The 20364-nt window shown below is 40.5% G+C and overlaps 1 protein-coding gene and 1 pseudogene across 1 annotated transcript; one reads left to right on the plus strand and one right to left on the minus strand.

Moving 5' to 3' along the window:
- Nucleotides 1-4862: 4862 nt before the first annotated feature.
- On the plus strand, nucleotides 4863-7727 carry LOC127565663 (ankyrin repeat domain-containing protein 13C-like; annotated as a pseudogene).
- A 5575-nt stretch (nucleotides 7728-13302) lies between these two features.
- Nucleotides 13303-13953, minus strand: LOC127565665 (uncharacterized). The gene has a single exon (XM_052005305.1). The coding sequence runs from the start codon at nucleotides 13951-13953 to the stop codon at nucleotides 13303-13305; it is 651 nt and encodes a 216-aa protein (XP_051861265.1).
- Between the last annotated feature and the right edge of the window lie 6411 nt (nucleotides 13954-20364).

The raw sequence follows: 20364 nt of genomic DNA on the forward strand, positions 1-20364 counted from the left end.
CATTTAGGAAACCTAGTTGTTAAATAATTTGAAGATAACAGCGCTATTTGTTTTTCTACTCGTTGTTTTATACTTAAAATGAAATTCATTTTATTCTAAATCATGCATTTTCAATTATGGCTTGCGTAGACTTGACAAATATATAACCTTTCTAATAAATTCCTAAAAATGATAGAAAAACTGGATGACAATAAAAATGAGAAGAATGAGGATAGTTTTTATGAAATTCTCTAAATATTGTGAATATTAGAGCAGCTGCTGTACAAATTCTATATATATGTTTCAATATAACCGATTTTGTAAGCTCACCCTGTGAAAAATATAGAGAATCCAATGAATTGAAAAATCAGCTTTTTTTATAGTCTTTTTTTCTAATTTTTCAGCTTTTTTGCATCGTTCTTCCCGTCAAAAACAGCTTTTATTTCTCAACAAACTTTGGCAACACTGCTGCTGATCACGGTTCTGCTCGTACTCCTGCTGTTCTCGTACTCCTACTGTTCTCGTACTACTGCTCTACTCGTACTGCTGCCTGTTCCTTTCTGTCGACTCCGATTTCTGCTCACGCCGGCTACTCGATACTTCCTCACGTCGACCAATCGATATCTGCTCATACCGATATATCGATGTCCGTTCACACCGACTCATCGCCCTTTCCATCTTACATATATACCAAATTTGATTTGCGGGGGCGGAAGTGGGCGTGGCAAAAATTTGAAACAAACTTGATCTGCGTGCAAACATAACAAATGCTGTCGAAAAAAAATTATAGCTCTATCTCTTATAGTCTCTGAGATCCAGTGTTTCATACGGACGGACGCACAGTGGGCGATTTGGTCGCGCTAGCGGCATTTAATTCAAATTTTCAAATTTAAAAAACCGTTAATATTTTTTCACATATCGATAGCAGATGCTTTGATTAGATTTTTAAAAGCTTTTTAAAAGCTCTACGATCAACTGATCATCAGCTGTGAACGGTCAAACCCACGATATGATTTTGCAAAGAGCTCTAGAAAATTCTTTCTTTTTTCACGCATTGATTTCGAGTTCCTCGAAAATTTACAATTTTTAGTGAATTTGTTAGAAGTTTCGTTTTTTATTATATTCAAGGTATGTATTTTCAAAAAAAAATCAATGTTTGTGACTGGTCTGTAAATGTGTAGCTCATAAGACGTAGTGGTAATTCAGTGTATTAACAACGAGTCCGGATTAGCGTACACCTGTCTTTCGTGGAGTCGAACTTACTTTATTCAAGTGGATTCAGTCTAACTCTTTTATTAGCCGAAAGTGTGAATCAGTGGCGTCCAAAATGTGTAATATTAACTGCTAGTACCTGCTAGCCTTCAAACTATGGTACTTTTTAGACACAGTGTTAGTACCAAAAAGGGATCTTTTTTTAGTATTGAACTCAGAAGTCATCCCATTTTTTTCCATCATCCCATCATTTTTTAGATAAAGTTTATATATGAAATATGTTAATTGAAGTTCAAATAAAATAAAAGTACAACAAAATTTTAAATTAAAAAAAAAATTTTTTTAAATTAAAAAAAAAAATTTTTTTAAAAATGTTTAACTTAAAAAATTCTATGATTTTTCTCTGATCAGTGAAAAAACCCGACTGAAGACATCTATTTTAGTTTAGAAGTTATTAATTAAATGCCGCTAGCGAGACCAAATCGCCCACTGTGGGACGGACAGACACACAGACGGACATAGCTATATCGTCCCGGCTGTTGACGCTGATCAAGAATATATATACTTTATAGGGTCGGAGATGCCTCCTTCTACCTGTTACATACATTTCCTGCCGGCACAAAGTTATAATACCCTTCTACCCTATGGGTAGCGGGTATAAAAACTGTTAAATTTAGTAGTGGCCAAAGTTATGAAGACCTGAAATTCTTAACAGGAATTTCTCCCCAAAACCTTGGGCGCATAATAATTGAAATATAATAATATAATAATTGATTTTGCAGACAAGAAATTAATTCTTGCATACATTTTTTGCTCATTTTGCGCTTCGCAAACACGTCTTCTTTCTACTAAATGATTTCACAAATGTTTTTCGTGCCAACGTTGCCATCCATTGGCGAGCATGTTGGTGCAAACATAGACAAGACGAGGAACACTACCATCCACGAGAAACATATTCGCCAACATGCTCGCCTGTGGATGGCCTGCTTAAGGGGAGACCGAGCGTTGATAAGCCAATGAAGGCTGCTGGCTTTTAGCTTTAGGTGTGTTCTTTTGGCTTCAATGTGCCGGCGCCATGTGAGTCTTCTGTCGAGGTGTACTCCTAGATATGTCACTTCGTTTGCTTGCGGGAGTAGAGTGTTGTTTAACGTTAGCGGCGGGCAGTTTTGCCTGTTCAGGGTGAATGTAACGTGCTTGCATTTTTGTTCGTTCACTCTAATTCGCCAATCTGATAGCCATTTTTCAACGTCGATTATATGAAGAGCTAGCTGCGCAGTTGCTTTCCTCGATCATTATGAGCGGCTAAGAATAGCTGTATCATCAGCAAACGTAGATGTTGTTATTCGTGTGCTTGTCGGGATGTCTGCTGTGTAGTGCTTGTCGGGATGTCTGCTGTGGACGTATAGTGTTGGCCCTAGCACACTACCTTGAGGAACTCCAGCTCCAACAGTGAAATCATCAGATATAGCAGTGTTGCATCTCACAACAAATTTTCTGTCGTATGGGTGATGTTGGGAGCATTGTCTTGATCTTGCACATTAGACCTTCTAGCCAGACTCTATCAAATGCTTGAGAGACATCTAAAAATATGGCAGTATAGTACTCTCGTTCCGAATTTCTGATGTTATTCGGTTGACCTGCTCAACTGTTCCGTGCTTTTCACGAAACCCAAATTGATGTGACGGGATTCCTTCCTGGAGTCTTAGCTTATAGGTCTATACGACGAGGGGATTGTGTGGTCTTTTCCCGGCTTTGCTATCATTATTATAATTGACTCACTGGATAGTAGCCAAGTTTTGCGATGGCATTGAAAAGCTGGGTGATAGTGCAAACGGGGAGTTTTGGGAGTTATGTGGTCGCAGCCCGGGGATTTTTTCGGATTCAGTTGATTTTTGATGATGGTAACCATTTCATTTGGGCGAAATTCGATTGGCTCATGTTGAAGCTGAGGCTCATTTGAGAAAGTCGGCAAAGTAAACGCACTCGTGGCAGGATTTGGTTGGAAGACATCTTTAAGGTGGTTGGCAAAAGTGCTGGCTCTGTCTGCATCGCTACGCGCCCAGCCTCCTGTGGGATTTCTAATAGGCATCACGGTTTTTTTCGGTGAGTAGGGTGAGCTCTCCATAGTGAGTTTTTTGTACTAGAAGTACACAATTGCGTTGGACATATGCTTCTTCTTGCTGTAGAGCTTTAGTAAGTTTTCATGAGGCATGTCTTAAACTTTGCTTAGCATATGGCGATTGCCACTCTCGACGTAAGCGTCGCTTTTCGAGGACGAGTTGCTCGATTTGTAGATTTGTCTTCTTTCGATTGCTTTGTGTATTTATGGTTTGAGGTGTTGAAGCTTGGGTTGCAGAGACAAGTACAGACTCCAGTGAATTAACAAAGCTATCTACGTCGGCTTCATTCTTGAGATGGGTCTTAGCTCAATGTGTGAGCTAATATACTTTCTGTGCTTAATCCAATTGGTTTTCTGTGAGGTCAATTTTAGTGATTGTTCCAATGTTCCTGGATGCCGGAGTAGAATAAACAGTATAGGCGAGTGATCAGATGAAAGATATGAAAGGCATTCGGCGCTTATCAGATTTTTTGGAATGTTTTTGGTAATCGCAAAGTCTATTAAATCGGACAGTTTCTTTGGGTCTGCCGGCCAGTATGTTGGTGTGCCAGGAGAAACATAGTCGAGCTTGTTCTTGGCGTTGATAATGGCATTATAGAGCTGGTTTCCTTTTGGAGTCACGAGACGAGATCCCCAGTGTGTGTGCTTGGCATTGTAGTCTCCTGCTGCTATGAAGTGGTCTCCTAGTGAGTTGAAAAACTGCATAAACTCATCTTAAGCTATAGTGAAGCGAGGGGGGCAGTATACGGTGGCTAGTGTAAGTTGGTTGCCGGTATTTAGTTTTATATTTATAGATGTGGCCTGTAGGTAGTTTTTAGCAAATTTGTTATGATAGTAGTGTTTAATACGGCTTCTGATTAGAATTCCAGTGCCACCATGTGCTTTTCCGTGTGGATGATTTACGTCGATTTGATTGTCGAGTAGGAATTGAGCTAACTCAAGTTTATGCTGTGAAACGCCGTTAGCGTTCCACGTAGAGATCCATAGGAGAGTCATTATTTGGATTGTTGTGAAACCAGCATTTGAATCAATAGATTTTGGTTTCGCATTAAATCTTGCATAGTTGTGCGCATGAATGACATAAATTCTGTAAGGCTTTGTTGTAAGCTGCATATCATGGCTTCGAAGTTGCTTTTTGGCTGCTCCGGCAATTGCTGCTGCTGAGCCATGTTCGGTTCTGGGTATGCTGATTGCAGAAATGAACTTTTTGAGGCAGGGATAGCCGGTCCTAATTTTGAAGCGCTTACGTATGTCACACTTTTGTCAAAGTTAATAGGTCCTAGTGAGGATCTAGCTGCAGTCGAGAAGAAGACTTCAGGGTTTGATCTGGAGACTTTCAACGTTTTATTTTGGGTGCGGGCGGTAATTCCTTTGTGATGGATGCGGCTTCTCAGATCCTTATAAACTGGACAACCTCTATAGTTAGCAGTGTGATTGCCACCGCAGTTGCCGCACTTTTTCGAGTGGCTGTCATCTTTGCTGGGCAGTGTGCGGAGTCATGAAGCTCTCCACAAACTACACACACCGAGTGCAGTTTACAGTATGACCTTGTATGACCATATTCTTGGCAGTTCGCACATTGTACCGGACCATTGCGTTTGTGCGGTTCCCCAACTGTAATTCGGTGGTGCAGCAGGAACTGAAGATTGTATATAGGGTGCACTTCGTATTTCTTCAGGGCCTTATTTTCTGGCTCGAGCTCAACCTTAAAGAGTGGCTGCGGCTTTCTATCCCTGTTAAGGATAATGAAGACTGTCTTTGCGCTAAATCCCCTCTCTTTTAGTGCCTTTGTTATCTCTGCAGGCGTTACTTCGGATTCTATACCCTTAAGTACGACTTACAAGCCCTTGCTGCTTTATCTGATACGTGTAAAAGTTATTTTTATTATCGGTAAGATATTTCGATAATACTCTGTAATTGTCTTCAGTCTTCATTTGAACTTTTATTTCGTGAATGTTGCCCTTTACAAGGGGTATTATGTAGAAGTTATCCTTGACAATAAGCTCAATAATTTTGTTGACGAGAACATGGAACTTTTTCTCGTATATAAATAGGCGGAGGCTTTGGCTTCCTTTTCACGACTTCAGAAGATTCGACCGCCTCAACCTCATAGGCGTCTGCCAAGATTTTGAATCGGTTCGAGTTAATGTCCGTTTCTATTTCAGCTAGGCTATCATTGCCACGGGTTATTTTGCGTTGAGAATTTAGAGGGCTGGTCACCGCTGGCCGAAACCATTAGCTATGGCCATGTGTGATGGCACACAGGTGCTGCGCATGTTGAAGTTGCAGTCGAATGAACACATGGATAGTCGACGCGAACGACTCATGCAAGCGCTGCAACAGATGCAGGACTTTTATATAGAGTTCAAGTGGGATTTTCAGTCGTGGCTGCCGCTTGTCTCTCGGATCTTGCCCTCAGATATTTGCCGGCTCTACAAATGCGGCGCATCGTTGCGTCTAGATACCACGTTGGTGGACTTTAATGATATGCGCTGGGATCGTGGCGATATCTGGTTTTTGTTTCGAGGCGAAGCGCCGCCCAACGAGTCGATAGTGCTGCTGGACAATGAACAGCAATGCTATCAACGTTTACGCTACGAGGAATCCGGCATGGAAGACGAGGTGGATGTACTCATGTCCACGGATATATTAGTCACACAAATGTCCACCAAGACAATACAGTTTGCGCGCGCCCAACGTGGCTGGCTATTAAGCGCAAGGAATTAATAGGTGGACAGTATCAATGCGAGATCTATACCATACAGGGACTGGTGTTGAAGCAGCACAAGCGACAAGAGCATCTGTCCCATGAGGACTTGCAAAAGAATCGCGCCATTGTCGAGACTAGAGGTGGGCACGGGCCGGGCTTTTTTTCGTGGCCCGCGGGCTTACACAGGCCCGGAGCGGGTTCGGGCGGGCCCGGGCCTTATAATTAAGATTCGTACGGGCTTCGTGCGGGCCCGGGCCTTAGAAAAAAGGCCCGGTCCGTAAAACCCCGAAATAGGCCCCTAAAAGCCCGAAGTAGGCCTGAAAACCATTTTGATTTGATCGAATTAGAACCGCCATTTATCGCATTTTAATTGCTTATACTATTGATTTGGTTATACAATATTATACTTGTTTGCACACCACTAATTAAAAATTGGCGGCCTATTGCGAAATTACCAAATCTGTGGGCCATGGTTTAAATGAAAAACGCTCTAGGCTAAAAGCAAAAATGTAGAAAAAATTTTATTTTTTAATGAAAATATGAATTAATTTGTTTTTCATTAAATACATAACAATATTCAATATAAAAACCTTAATAAATATATATATATGGGTAATTCTCTGAGGGATGTCGCGTGCGACCAGCTTTTCAGTTACAAAAAAAAACATATTCTGAAACAATTTTCAAAATAAGTAAAGGTTATTTTTATAGCTCTAGATTAGTACTTTAATTAGACCTAAGAATGGGTTTGGAATTTTTTTTCTGTTTTCTGTTCTGATAATTGCAAAAATTAACAAATTCGTACGCAAAACCAAAAAATGAACGAACTTATATATTTTATCGTAAAACAGAATAAGTTATTAAAATCAATCTTAGCTCTAAAAATAGTGCTATTCCAAAGCTTTAAGAAAAACCTTCACTTAATTTTAAAATTGTTTTAGTTTATGTTTTTTTTTGTCACTGAAAAGCTGTTCGCACGCGACATTTACCAGGGAATTACCCATATGTATATATAAATTACATGTTTTTTGAATTTCCTTATATGTGTAAATAAGTTTCGTGCCGGGCCGGGCCAGGCCTTAGTGAAAAAGTTTCGTGTTCGGCCGGGCCGGGCCTCTCAAAAAAGAGTTTGTTTTCGTGCGGGCCCGGGCCTTAAAATACAGGCCCGCGCCCACCTCTAGTCGAGACAATCACCAAAGGTGGCAGTGAAGGCGGCAGCGTCGGAGTCGGCGGCCAGCTAGACTTGGGCAGCAATCTCACATGACCGGAGCTACCGCGTCGCAGTTCGTTGCTACCGCCACCTGCCACAAGTGTCACCTGGTCGGAGTACATAAGCGCACCCGTTGGCAATGTCCGCAACTGGGACGGACACCGGTTCACAAGCAATCTAACAAAAAGTTGCGTGCCACGGTTGCAATGAGTGCTGATTTTCCGCTCAGCGTGGACATGCTGCTCGATGTTCTTGAGGTAGTGGCACCGCTGAAGCACATAAACAAGCTGCGGGAGTTTGTAACACTTAAACTACCCACGGGTTTTCCGGTTAAGATCGACATACCTGTCCTGCATACGGTGACGGCAAAGGTGACGTTTCAGAAATTTGAGTTTCGCGATAATATACCCGCAAAACTGTTTGAGATACCATCGCACTATCATCGTCATCCTCATCAGCAGCCAACACGCCCAGCTCCGCCAAGCCAATGGATTTGAATCGCAACAGCAGCAGTAGCAGCAGCGGAAAGGGCAAAAGCGGCAATAGCAGCAATCGAACGTCCATTGCGGACTTTGATTAAGGATGGTAGGCGGTCCCCTTTCAATTTCTCTTGTCCCTCCCCACTTGCCCCCAAACGCTTGCATTCAACCACAAAATTATCAATCGGTTAAATTATAGAATGCGTGTCCCCCCCTTCATTTCTATTTCGTTCATTAAAATGTAACGCTCTGGAAATTGCAATTTATACTAAGAAAAGAGAAAACAACAAATTGAATTTGTTTTTGACACCTGTGTGTCGATTTAACTAATTGTATTTCATACGTTGTAACGCTGATCAATCTCTAACAAGTGTCATTGTCGCAATACCGATTATACTCGGTACCCAAAGCAAGCTAAATATTTAGAGTAGGTAAGGTAGATCATTCAAATAATTGTTGATGTGATCAACCTTACAGGTCAGTAACCCATAACCTCGGTCTGTCTGTCTTCCTAAATAATTTTTATGTAACTATATGAGTTGAATTAAGTGTTGTGCATTTCTAAAACTCAGTTGAAAGTTAATAACCTCGTAATCAATACCCTTGATTACACTTCCCTATCATATTTTGTATATTGCTTTCATAGCTATGGGTACCGGGTATCTCAGAGTCGAATATAATCGACTATAACTTTCGTATATTTGTTAAGGTTCTTGTTTTTACCTTCATTTTTGAACACTCCTATATTTATTGTTGCACTAGGCTGATGAGTTTATGTGATTTGACTTATGTAACTTAATAACATTCTCCACAGATTTGTCATGGTTAAAAGAATTTTCTAATCACGACTCGTGCTTTTGCTCCCGTCCACTTTATTTTATCTAGCCCAATGATTCAGTTCTGCCAGCAGTGATAATCAAACACTGTCAAGTGGCTAGCAAAACACATTTTCATTTTCAAATATCGTCAATCAAGAATCAACTTTCTCATCAGTTAATCACAAACAATATCAAAATGTAGTCGATTAAATTATCAGTTGTTGATTTGTAGAGCGAGCGATATTCAACAAAGTTGTATACGCAATTGTATATTATTATTTTTTCGTTATTATATGTTCATTTTTTGTAATATTTAGTGCAATTTTCAATTTTGTTTTAATCTAAGTAATATAAAACCGAAAAACATGCCACTTGAAAGTTTTTTTTACTATTTCCATCAAGATAATTTAATGATGATTTTAAGGATGCTCTACTTATAATATCATTTGTCATACGAAAGAGTATACCATGATGTTTGCCTAGTAATAGTTAAATAACAAATGTCTACTATCTAAGTTATTTATGTATTAAGCTAAAACAATCGTCCGCTAATCGTTTCCTAAACAAAGTTTCATAACCAACAAAAGTATTTTCGAGGTCACAAAAAGTTAGCCAGCTTCAGAATATAAACAACTTTATGTACACAGATAGTTCCAATTTCATTCATGCATTTATTTATTTTACTTCGTATGTGTGTATTGTATATACTATTTTGTTTATTAACATGTGGCTAGCGCTACAACTTTTACCACTTAATCCGCATTGATAGCCCATAATATTTATGCTTATTTATTATTATGTTTTTCCACGAAAATGTTATTGTTTATTGTGTAGAGAGCACAAATTTGCTATATAACCACAATACCGCTAGGGAAATATTATCCCAATATCAATATAAATAAATGAAACCCAATATTATTACACAGAGAATGCGAAAGATATTTTTAAAACACAACACAATCAATGCTAATATAGGTAACTTTTTCTAGTTGATACAAAACATATTTAAATGTAACCTGTGAGCATTTATAAACGCTCTATAATGTAAACACAAATACACAAACAAACCTGTAAACTGTAACACGAAAGCAACAAGAATAACACAGTTTTATCAAAAAACGAGTATCTATGTTATTTAAAATCTGCGCCCCCCCAGCACTAATTTAACATTAATCCAAGGCAGTCAATATCGATTATTTAAAGGCATTTGAAAGTGAAAAATTACAAGAGTTTTTGCAATTATAATTCCGCTTTATTCGCGAACACAAAGACTGGACCTAATTGTTGTTGTTAGACGACGAAAACGAAAACGGAGTAAATGATGACGCGCTGTAGAGTTCTCAATTTCAACTATGTTTATGATTCTATGCTAAGTTACATTAAGCCTAACTTAACTAGAGTGGCGAAGCGAGGCGAATTCGCTCAGAGAGCAAAACGAAAGCTTTATTACGCTCTCGCTTCGCCCTAATTCTAATAACTTCATTTGACAACTTCATTATCTTAACTAATGTACATCAAATGCGCCAACACCGGCCCCGATGAACGGCTGTGCCTTCATGCTTCAGAGGCGCTAGTTTATGTACTGGCCGTTTAAACAGCCCTCCTGTGCTGGTTCGCACATCTGCGACGCGCACCGCCCCGTCCGCTCCTGGGTATACCGCCACGACTCGCCCCACCATCCACTGCATCGGCGGCTGATTGTCCTCTGCGACGACGACGAGCTCTCCGATTCGCAGATTTGGCTGCAACCGGTCCCACTTGGCCCGTGCCTGCAGGCCCAGCACATACTCCCGGGACCATCGCTGCCAGAACGCTCGCTTGAGCGACGAGACAGCTCGCCATCGCCTTAAGCAACTCAGACCCTCCTGGTCCGGGGTCCGCGATGCTGCCGGTGCCACCAGTGGACCGCCCACCAGTAGATGCCCTGGGGTTAGTGCCTCGCCGTCGTTGGGGTCGTTGCTTACGGCTCCTAGCGGGCGGGAGTTGAGCACCGCCTCGACCGCCACGACCACTGTCTGCAGCTCCTCGGCCGTGAGCAGGGCGTTGCCCACCGTCCGTAGGAGTAGGTGCTTTGCAGACTTCACACCTGCCTCCCATAGCCCTCCGAAGTGAGGAGCCCTCGGCGGTATGAACGCAAATTCGCATCCGCTTCTTAATGCGAAGTCGCGAACTGCGTTCTACTCGGCCTCGACTCGTCTCCTTAGCTCCTCCAGATGGCGACTTGCTCCGACGAAATTCGTCGCGTTGTCGCAATGGACTCGGCTCGGGCATCCTCTTCGACCAACAAACCTTTGGAAAGCCATTAGAAATGCATTAGATGACAAATCGGATACAATTTCTAAGTGAACCGCTTTTGACGCAAAACAGACGAACAAAGCTATGTACGACTTGTACGGCGGCTTTCCGCGAATCCTATAGGTTGTCTCAACCGGGCCACAAATTGAAAATGGGCGGAGCGCTCGGAGTCGATCAGCAGGCAAATTTCCCATTATTTGCGTAAGCAGCCGAGGTTTGCATTTAAAGCAACGGATGCATGATCGTACTGTCTGACGACAAAGCTCTTGAGCATTGACTAACCAAAGTCGTTCTCTGAGAATGCTCACGAGCGCTCTTGGGCCAGCGTGACAGTTGGTCAAGTGAAGGTACCTCACATAGCTGCGAGCAAATTGTGAGCGCTTCGACAAGAGGAGTGGAAACTTAGCATCATACGAAATAGGAGCATTTACCAGTCGCCCCCCGACTCGCAACAACGAAAACGAACACCAAGATCCTTCATACTCATGTATGAAAGGATTGAGTCGTTGTAGACTCGAGCTCACACGTGTACTCTTACGAACCCTTTCTATATCGTCTCTGAATTCGAAATCCTGCATTACTTCTATTATTTTACTGAATGCTTCTTTCAGTTCTGATGCCGTTGGAACCAGTTCAAATTGAACTGTTTTGTCTTTGCATCTTCGAATGAAGCGGAACACATAAGCGAACACTCTCAACAGACTTGTGTGCGACGAAAAACTTTCGATCGAGTCCACTAGTTCTGACTTTACCACTATAGCTGTCAGTCCAACAGCTGTTTTGCGCACTTCCAAATTGCGCGTCTCTTCAGAGACGAAATGGTGGTTAACTGGCCATGCGTCGTGTGGTTCCATCAAGAATGATGGACCACTAAACCACATTGACGCGCACAGTTCAGTCACATCGCAACGTCTCGATACAATGTCTGCGGGGTTCTGCTTAGTTGGAACATGACGCCATTCCACGCTCTCTGACCACTCTTGAATCTCGGCCACTCGATTCGACACGAATGTCGCGAGAGTGGAAGGATGTGACCGGATCCAATGAAGAGTGACTTCCGAATCTGACCAAAGAACCGTCCGTTCAATTGGAGCTCGGATCAGCCTTCGGATGCGGTGGCAGAGTTCTGCAAGAAGGTGAGCTGCACACAACTCAAGTCTAGGAAGAGTCTTAGTCTTGAGGGGAGCTACTTTTGATTTTGAGGTTAGTAATGATACTTTACAACCTTCTGCAGTTTGCGTACGAACGTAAATACACGCCCTATACGCTCTTATTGAGGCGTCGGCGAAGCCATGTATCTCTATCGGTGACGTAGGCTCTGTGAACAAATATCGTGGCACTTTAATGTTTTGCAATTGTGTCAAATTTGACTTCAATTGCTGCCACGATGTATCCAAACTCAATGGTATGGATTCGTCCCACTCCAACTTTTGAAGCCAGAGCTCTTGAAGCAGTATCTTTGCTTTTATAATTAAGGGACTCAATAGGCCAAGCGGATCGAATAACCGCGATGTCACCGAGAGAATGTTCCGTTTTGTCGCTTTAAGACCCATGAATGAATCGTCGATCCGGAATTGGAACACGTCTTCATTTGGCAACCAAATCACACCTAGAGTCTTGGTTGCGTCAGTCTCGGAGATCGTTATCGGCTTTGGTGTACTGTTTGATGCGGAGAACCCAGGAGCATTCGAGAACCACTTCGCAAGTTCAAAACCTGCTCCTAGCAGTATCTGCGACACTTCAGACTTAATTGTCTTCAGGTCCTCGACGCATGCGGCACCAGTCAACATATCGTCAACGTAGAAGTCTTGCCTGATAACTTCAACTGCCATGGGGTGCGAGGATTTCGCAATCTCGCTCAGCTGGATCAAACACCGTATGGCCAAGAATGGCGCTGGCGCAGTGCCATATGTTACAGTATTTAATCTGAATAATCTCAACGAGTCTGATGGATCTTTTCTCCACACTATGAGCTGATAGTTTCGATCTGCCTCGTGCACCATAACTTGGCGGTACATCTTTTTGATGTCGGCCGTTAATGCGTATTTATGCAATCGAAAACGAAGCAGAGTCGAAAACAGCTCTTCTTGAATGGTCGGCCCGACCATAAGAATGTCATTCAACGCCTTATGTGTCGAAGTGCGACACGAAGCATCAAATACGACCCTCAGCTTTGTCGAAGTGCTTTGGGGCCGTAATACACATTGGTGCGGAATCACATAGTGTGGTGTACTTGGAAGGATGTGACTCACTTCGGACATGTGGCCCATCTCTACATATTCTTCCATAAATTCCAAGTACATTCGCTTTAACTCGGGATCTCGAGTTAAGCGTTTTTCAAGCGACAAAAACCGCCGTTTAGCAACTTCAATGAGCACCCAAGCTGGTGCGAATCTGATTTAAACGGCAGTCTTACTTCGAAACGACCAGACGGCAATCTTCTCACATTATTTGTGAAATGATCTTCACAACTTTGTTGTTCAGCGGAAAGGACTTTGGAGGGAGAGCGCACATCTTCGACAGTCCAAAAACTTCAGCAAGGTCTTGTCAATCGAGCTCAAACTTTCTTCCTGATAGCTCAGATTGACAGTCATCTTCTGGTGAGATTTTTCACCAGGAGTGTACCGCCCCGAGACAATCCACCCAAGGCTTGTCTTTTGGAGGATTGGACACTCTGGACCTTGCTTGATTTGGCCAACGGACAATAGGTCAAAGAATGTTTCAGCGCCGATAAGAAGATCAATTTTCTGCGGTTTAAAGAAATAGGGATCCGCTAGCTGAATATTGTCAGGTATCTTCCAGCCACTGACATTTACAGTGTGATCTGGCTGATAACCTGAGATCGATTTGAGGATCCATAAATCGATCGCGTATTCATTGCAGCCAACTCGCGACTTCACCACAGTGTGTATCTTTTTTTTAACTTGAGAATTGGATTCACCAATGCCAAGCAAGCTGATGCACGAGTCTTCTCTACGCAAATGCAGCCGCTGAGCTAGTTCCTCAGTCACAAAATTAATTTGTGACCCAGAGTCCAGCAAAGCTCGGGCTAAGACGAAATCGCCTGAATTCGTCTTTATTTTGATGACTGCTGTGGCCAGGATCACTTTATCTGACACGGTCGCATGCATCGCATGTGAAGTGGATGGACGATCAGGCTCAACAGCGGAGAGACTCGGGGGTGGTAACGCTCTACTATTTGTAGTCGCAGAATATATGTGCAGCAAAACGTATGATGTGAACGGCAGCACACACGACACTTTTTTGCTTACATTTGGCGACAGTGTGACCCTTCCGAAGACAATTTATGCATAATGCAGTTGTTTTCGCGTAGTCGAATCTCTGTTTAACTGCCAAGGCAGCAAACATCGAGCAACTCACGATGGAATGATCTTCGGAATTGCAATATTCGCATATTTAGGCCTTTTGATCAATCTTATCTTTGAGCGTCGTACACGAAAACGAGCTTTTATTAAGCTGTTTAGTGGAAACGGCTTGACTATCGGACTTTGTCGAATTCTCAGCTGACAAGTGCTGATATCGACGATTAAGCACAGTTTCACACTCACTCCATAATGGAATTTTCGTGTAATCTAGCTGCTCATCCCACTTCTTCTTTGTCATTGCATAAACTTTGTGCATGACCAGGTGAATAAGGATTGAATTTGCAATCTTCTTATCATCACCTATCGACAACAAAGATCCGTATATCGCAGAGACAGTGTCAATCAAGTTTCGCAACGCTGAAGCGGAGGGCTGCGAAATCTTTGGCAAATTGAAAAGAGCAGTGATATTTTCATTAAATATCAGACAATCATTGTCATACACTCTTTTTCAAACTCGCCATTGCTTTCTCATAGTTGTCCTCGGTGACTTGAAACGCTCTCACCGTTCCAAGAGCCTCACCAGAGAGACAAGAAATGAGATGATTGAATTTCTCAATGCGCGGAATTGAATGGTCATTGTCAACAAGAGTCTCAAACAAACTTATGAAATTCTTAAATTCGGAATACTTTCCGCTGAACTTTGGCAATGAGAGTTTAGGCAGACGGGTACGAGGAGCGGCAATCGGCTGAATCGATATATTGGCGGATGAAGTATCGGTCAACGATTTCACCATCGCCTTCAGCCTTGCCTTTGCAGTAATGCAAATCTCTTCTAACTCGCACCGGTAATCGTCATATTCGTCAAATGTCTCAATTCTGCTTTGATATTTGAGAGCATTTTCAATATGCGACGACAACATCTCAAGCCTGCACTCTAGCTCTGTCAAATCTCGACCGATCGTGTCATCGAGAATTTGATTATTAACTCTGCAAATGCTCTTCACGCAAATAGCAAGTTTCTTTTTAGAGCCTTCAAGAGTTTCTTTCGAATTCATTTTTTATTTAGGTTATTAGAGGAGACGACAAAAAAAATATAAAAATAAAAGACAAAATAAATCTTGTTGCTTTCAACAACAACAATGAAAAAGAAAATTAAAAAAAAAAAAATTTATTATTTTTTTTTTTTGAATTATTATTTTGAACTATTCTTTTATTTTTACTTAATTTTTTTTTTATTATTATTATTTTTAAATTGTCCTAAGCTAACCACTAAGCTTTCTCGGACAATAATAGGGGAGTACACAATTCGAGGGAGCAAACGAGATATCGCACTGATATGCTCAACCAACGAATGTAGGGGAGCGAGTTCTAAGCGCTGCAAAGCGCGCGACAACGAAAAGTGCAAGCAACAACACAGACTACAGAGCGCAATGCACTGTGCAGATACTGGCTTGCTAACGTATGTATGTGTGTATGTGCGCTGTTTCTAAGCGCGCGAAACGAAACGAAAATGCAAGCAACAACAACACGGAGCCGAAATGCACCGGTGCAGTGTTGGCTTGCGGGTAGAGTTGGGCGCGTGTCGTGTTAATTCTCGTGTCACATCGTGACACGACTCAACACGCGTGTTCGTGTTGCACGCAATCAAATTTCGCGTGTTCGTGCGTGCTCGTGCTGCGCACTCCAACACGACAACACGAAACAACACGACAACACGAAGCAAAAAATTTGATTTTTTTTGCCTTATTGGCAATATTGCTCGACTGCACTATTTTTTAGTATATTTCCTCAGCAAGAATTGGCCACACTGTAGACCACATACGATCACATTGTTTCTTTGAGCTGGATGCTAGAAAGATAAAAATGGAGAGGCGCATTCAAATTCAAGAAGCGATTGCCAAAGGGGACGAAAAATACAAATTAATTAACAATTCGAAAGCCAAAAGTCTTATTTGGCAGACGTTTAATTTAATTGAATGCTGTGGTGAGATCCTAAACTTTGTGTGCTGCAAAAAGTGCAAAGTTGTATTCGCATACACGCCGAAGACCGGAACCGGCGTATTAAATCGTCACAAATGTGCCGTTCAAGCGGACGCACGCCAACCTACTTTGCCGTCTTTTGTGCATAAAAAAGTTCCGCAAAATGTCATAAATAACCTGGCCATCAAACAGTTGGCTTTCGTGGCTAAGGCTGCAAACAGAGTGCGCGCTGAGACGAAGACGATGATGAAGACGAAGACGAAGACGAAAAACAGTGCAGAGCAATTCATATGAATTCGCTCGCCCGCAAACAGAGTGCGCGCAAAGCCGAAGACGAAGATGAAGACGAAACGCAAGCAATTCGCTTCAAACGGTGCAGTACTGTTTTTGAAGACGAATCGCTTGCTATTTTGCCTTTGTTGATATTTTTTTTGTTCTACCCATGCTTTGGCGCAATGCATGTTACAATTTACATGTGATTTGAGATTTGCCTGACGGACAAGTTTTGTGAAAATGTGAATTATAAATGAAGAGTTAATTTTCGAATTAAGAAAAATTAAATAAACATGTAACTAAATGAAAAGTTAAAATGATTGAAATGAATGAACTAAATATATTTTGAATAATTTTCTACCTTAACGTTACAATTTGCCTTTCTGCAGGTATAATTGGGGTTTTAGTTGTTTTTTTTTTTTTTCTTCAGCTTTGTTGTTTCAGAGTGGGTATAATATTTGTTTTTTTTTATTCACTTTTTAAATAAAAAATAGTCTATTGTGTCTCAAAATTTATCCAATTTTTAATAATTAGTGGTTCAATTTTTAACAGAATGTAATCAAATATGCTAATTTTTATTCGGATATACTCCAAATTTTTTTTTTCATCTTGACGCAGCTCATCAAACAAATGATGAAATTCGCCGAATGTTTTTCTTCCCAAATTAATTGGGTGAATTCGCGCACTCTGTTTGCAGCCTAAGGATTTACAGCCTCTCAGCGTCACCGAAGGTGAGTTAAAATATATGCAATATATGTACACATATACATTTACACACATTCATATGTACAGTGCCGAGTTTATTTGTGTGAATATGAGTGTTAAATTAGTGGTACCCAAGCTCATAACTCGCTGTTTTTGTATCATCGGATCAATGTTTTTTTATTTGTGTGTATTGTGGAAAAGAGCTACTGAGCTTGGGCACCTGTGGATTAAATATTAATTAATATGTATATATATGTAATTACTTTTTATTTTGTTTAGGCGAAGGATTCCAGGAGTATGCTCAAGCCCTTATAAATCTAGGAGCTGCATATGGCGTTCAAAAATATAAGGATGTATCCGTATCGAGAAAAACTCTTACTTACTCCGTCATGATAAAGGAATACGAGCGTATACATAAGGAGCTAAGCACAGCGCTTATAGAACAACAATTAGCCTTCACAACGGATATGTGGACCGACTCGTACACGCAGCGGAGTTTTGTAAGCTTAAGCGCTCATTATATATGTGCTGAATTTAAGTTAAATGTTAAAATATTGGGTGTTAAAGAATTCGAGGCAGAGAAAAAAACCGGAGCTAATATTTTATTGCATGTAACCGACATTTTAAAACAATTTAACATCGATAATAAGTTGATAAACTCTGTAATTGTCACCGACAACGGAGCAAATGTTGTTTCGGCTTTTAATAATTTTAAGAGACTATCGTGCGCATGCCACAATTTGAATCTTTTAATGACCGATGTCCTCGAAAAGGATCCAATTTATGAAATTAGGCAGCTTATTGATGCGTCGAAGAAATTGGTTAAATATTTCAAGCATTCAGAGTTGAACAATAAATTAAGCAAGTCACTAAAACAAGATGTACAAACTAGATGGAACTCGGTGTATATTATGCTTCAAAGTATATTTGACGTTAAGGATGAAATAAAATATCTTTTAAGTGAAAAAAATCAATCGAATCGAATTGCTGATATTGACTTTGAAATTATAAATCAAGTTCTAGAATTCTTAAAACCTTTTAAAGAATGTTCTGAAAAATTTAGTTCCGAAAAAGAACCCACCATACATATTTATGTTCTTTGGTACAACAAATTAAAATCACACTGTAATCAAAAAATGTTAGATTCATTTGTTATATCTCAACTTAAAACTAATACTCTCTTACAACTTGATAAGCGTCTTAAGCCAACCAACCTGCATTACGTCGGTCTTTTTTTAAACCCGCCGTTTAGGCAGCTTAATTTTTTAACAGAAACGGAAAGAAATGACACTTTTGCTACGATCAAAGGCATATTATCTGAATATTCAATTGAAAATACCAGTCCTGAGAAAAGCACATCGGCTAATGAAGCCCATGATTTTTTTGAATTTAGAGATGAAACCAATGCTAAAAAGGTTAAATTAGTGCGCAGCGCTGTCGACATTGAAATAGATAACTATTACAAATGCGGCAAAGAAAATGAAAACAATGTTTTAGAGTTTTGGAGAAACGCTAATAAACTTAAGTGTCTTCAAAAACTGGCAAAGCAAATTTTAAATATACCAATCAGCTCAGCTACGAGCGAAAGAGTGTTCTCAACGTCTGGCATGGTTCTGTGCGAGCGCAGAACAAGATTGCTCAGCAGCAATTTGGATAAACTGGTATTTTTATACAAAAATATGAATTAATTTTAATGTTTTTTATGTTAACTTTCGCCATGCGCATTTACCTTTAATGTAATAAAAAGTGAATAAAGTACCATTACTTTTAATAAGAAATTTAGCGCGTCTTTTTATTTATCCGGGCTCCAACAAAGGTTATTGTTAATAAAAGCTCACTGACTCAAAATAATCATTACATTGTAATGTAATATGATACAAAATTGAAATAAATATGAAAAAAAAATTTCGTGTTGTTCGTGCGTGTTTCGTGCGTGTTCGTGTTGGACCAAAATCGACCGTGCGTGTTCGTGTTACACAAAAAAAAATTTTTCGTGTTCGTGTTGTGTCGTGTTGAAAATTTTAGACACGCGCCCATCTCTACTTGCGGGTATATATGTATGTATATACGTATGTGCGCTTAGCAACAGCACACAACTTACAGCGGCTACGAATCTGGTGACAAAGGGGGCGACGAAAGCGAAAATTGCAACGAACTAAGAGAAGAAGTTCGATGCAATGGAAATAAGAATTTCCCCTAGTCACTTTCACTTAGAAAACAAAAACAATATTCTGCCTAAGCGGTTCACTTTTTTTTTAAATTAAAATATAAAATTTAAAAACAAATGCTCTACTATTACGTATGTGCCAAGAATTGAAAGCGTCACTAGAATTTTGCAACTTGGCAACCAATTCAGTTTTTCGCTTCCAATTTTTCGCACACTACCTGGAATTGGCGATCTTTAATGATCCCAGCCACTTTCCTCTGTGTGTTCTGCTTGGTGCAGGGTATCCTCCAGCGATGATGCCGAAAAATCCACCGATGAGAAACACAAGGAGATCACAGCACTGGCACAAGACAATTGATTGTTTATATTTTATTATATTTGCGACCGGCGCGAATTTGTTTTGGTTTGTTTTCTGTTTTCTATTTTAAATCAAGCACTCGCGTTCAACAACAATTAGAGTCCACCCGGGGGCGCCATGAAAAAATTACAAGAGTTTTTGCAATTATAATTCCGCTTTATTCGCGAACACAAAGACTGGACCTAATTGTTGTTGTTAGACGACGAAAACGAAAACGGAGTAAATGATGACGCGCTGTAGAGTTCTCAATTTCAACTATGTTTATGATTCTATGCTAAGTTACATTAAGCCTAACTTAACTAGAGTGGCGAAGCGAGGCGAATTCGCTCAGAGAGCAAAACGAAAGCTTTATTGCGCTCTCGCTTCGCCCTAATTCTAATAACTTCATTTGACAACTTCATTATCTTAACTAATGTACATCAAATGCGCCAACAGAAAGCTTGGATCATTTTAAACCCTATTTATAACAAGTACATAGTATGTACTACATACATACATCTGCTTCAATGATGTGGTTCCATTAACCGTCCCTCTCTTACACATAGCCGCTTATAGAATGATGCCGCCGGAAATTCTATTTAACGAAAATTTTCAATGATGCAGCCCATTCTAAGCAGAGTATTCCCGTTGAACGTTTTCTTCCTTTGACTGAAATACAAAAATTTAATTTCAATTGCCAAAAATGAATGAACTGCTAGTTATTACTTATAATTACCTTTATCAAACTATTAAC

The sequence above is a fragment of the Drosophila albomicans genome, chromosome 3 (genome assembly GCF_009650485.2).
Source record: "Drosophila albomicans strain 15112-1751.03 chromosome 3, ASM965048v2, whole genome shotgun sequence".
NCBI lineage: Eukaryota > Metazoa > Arthropoda > Insecta > Diptera > Drosophilidae > Drosophila > Drosophila albomicans.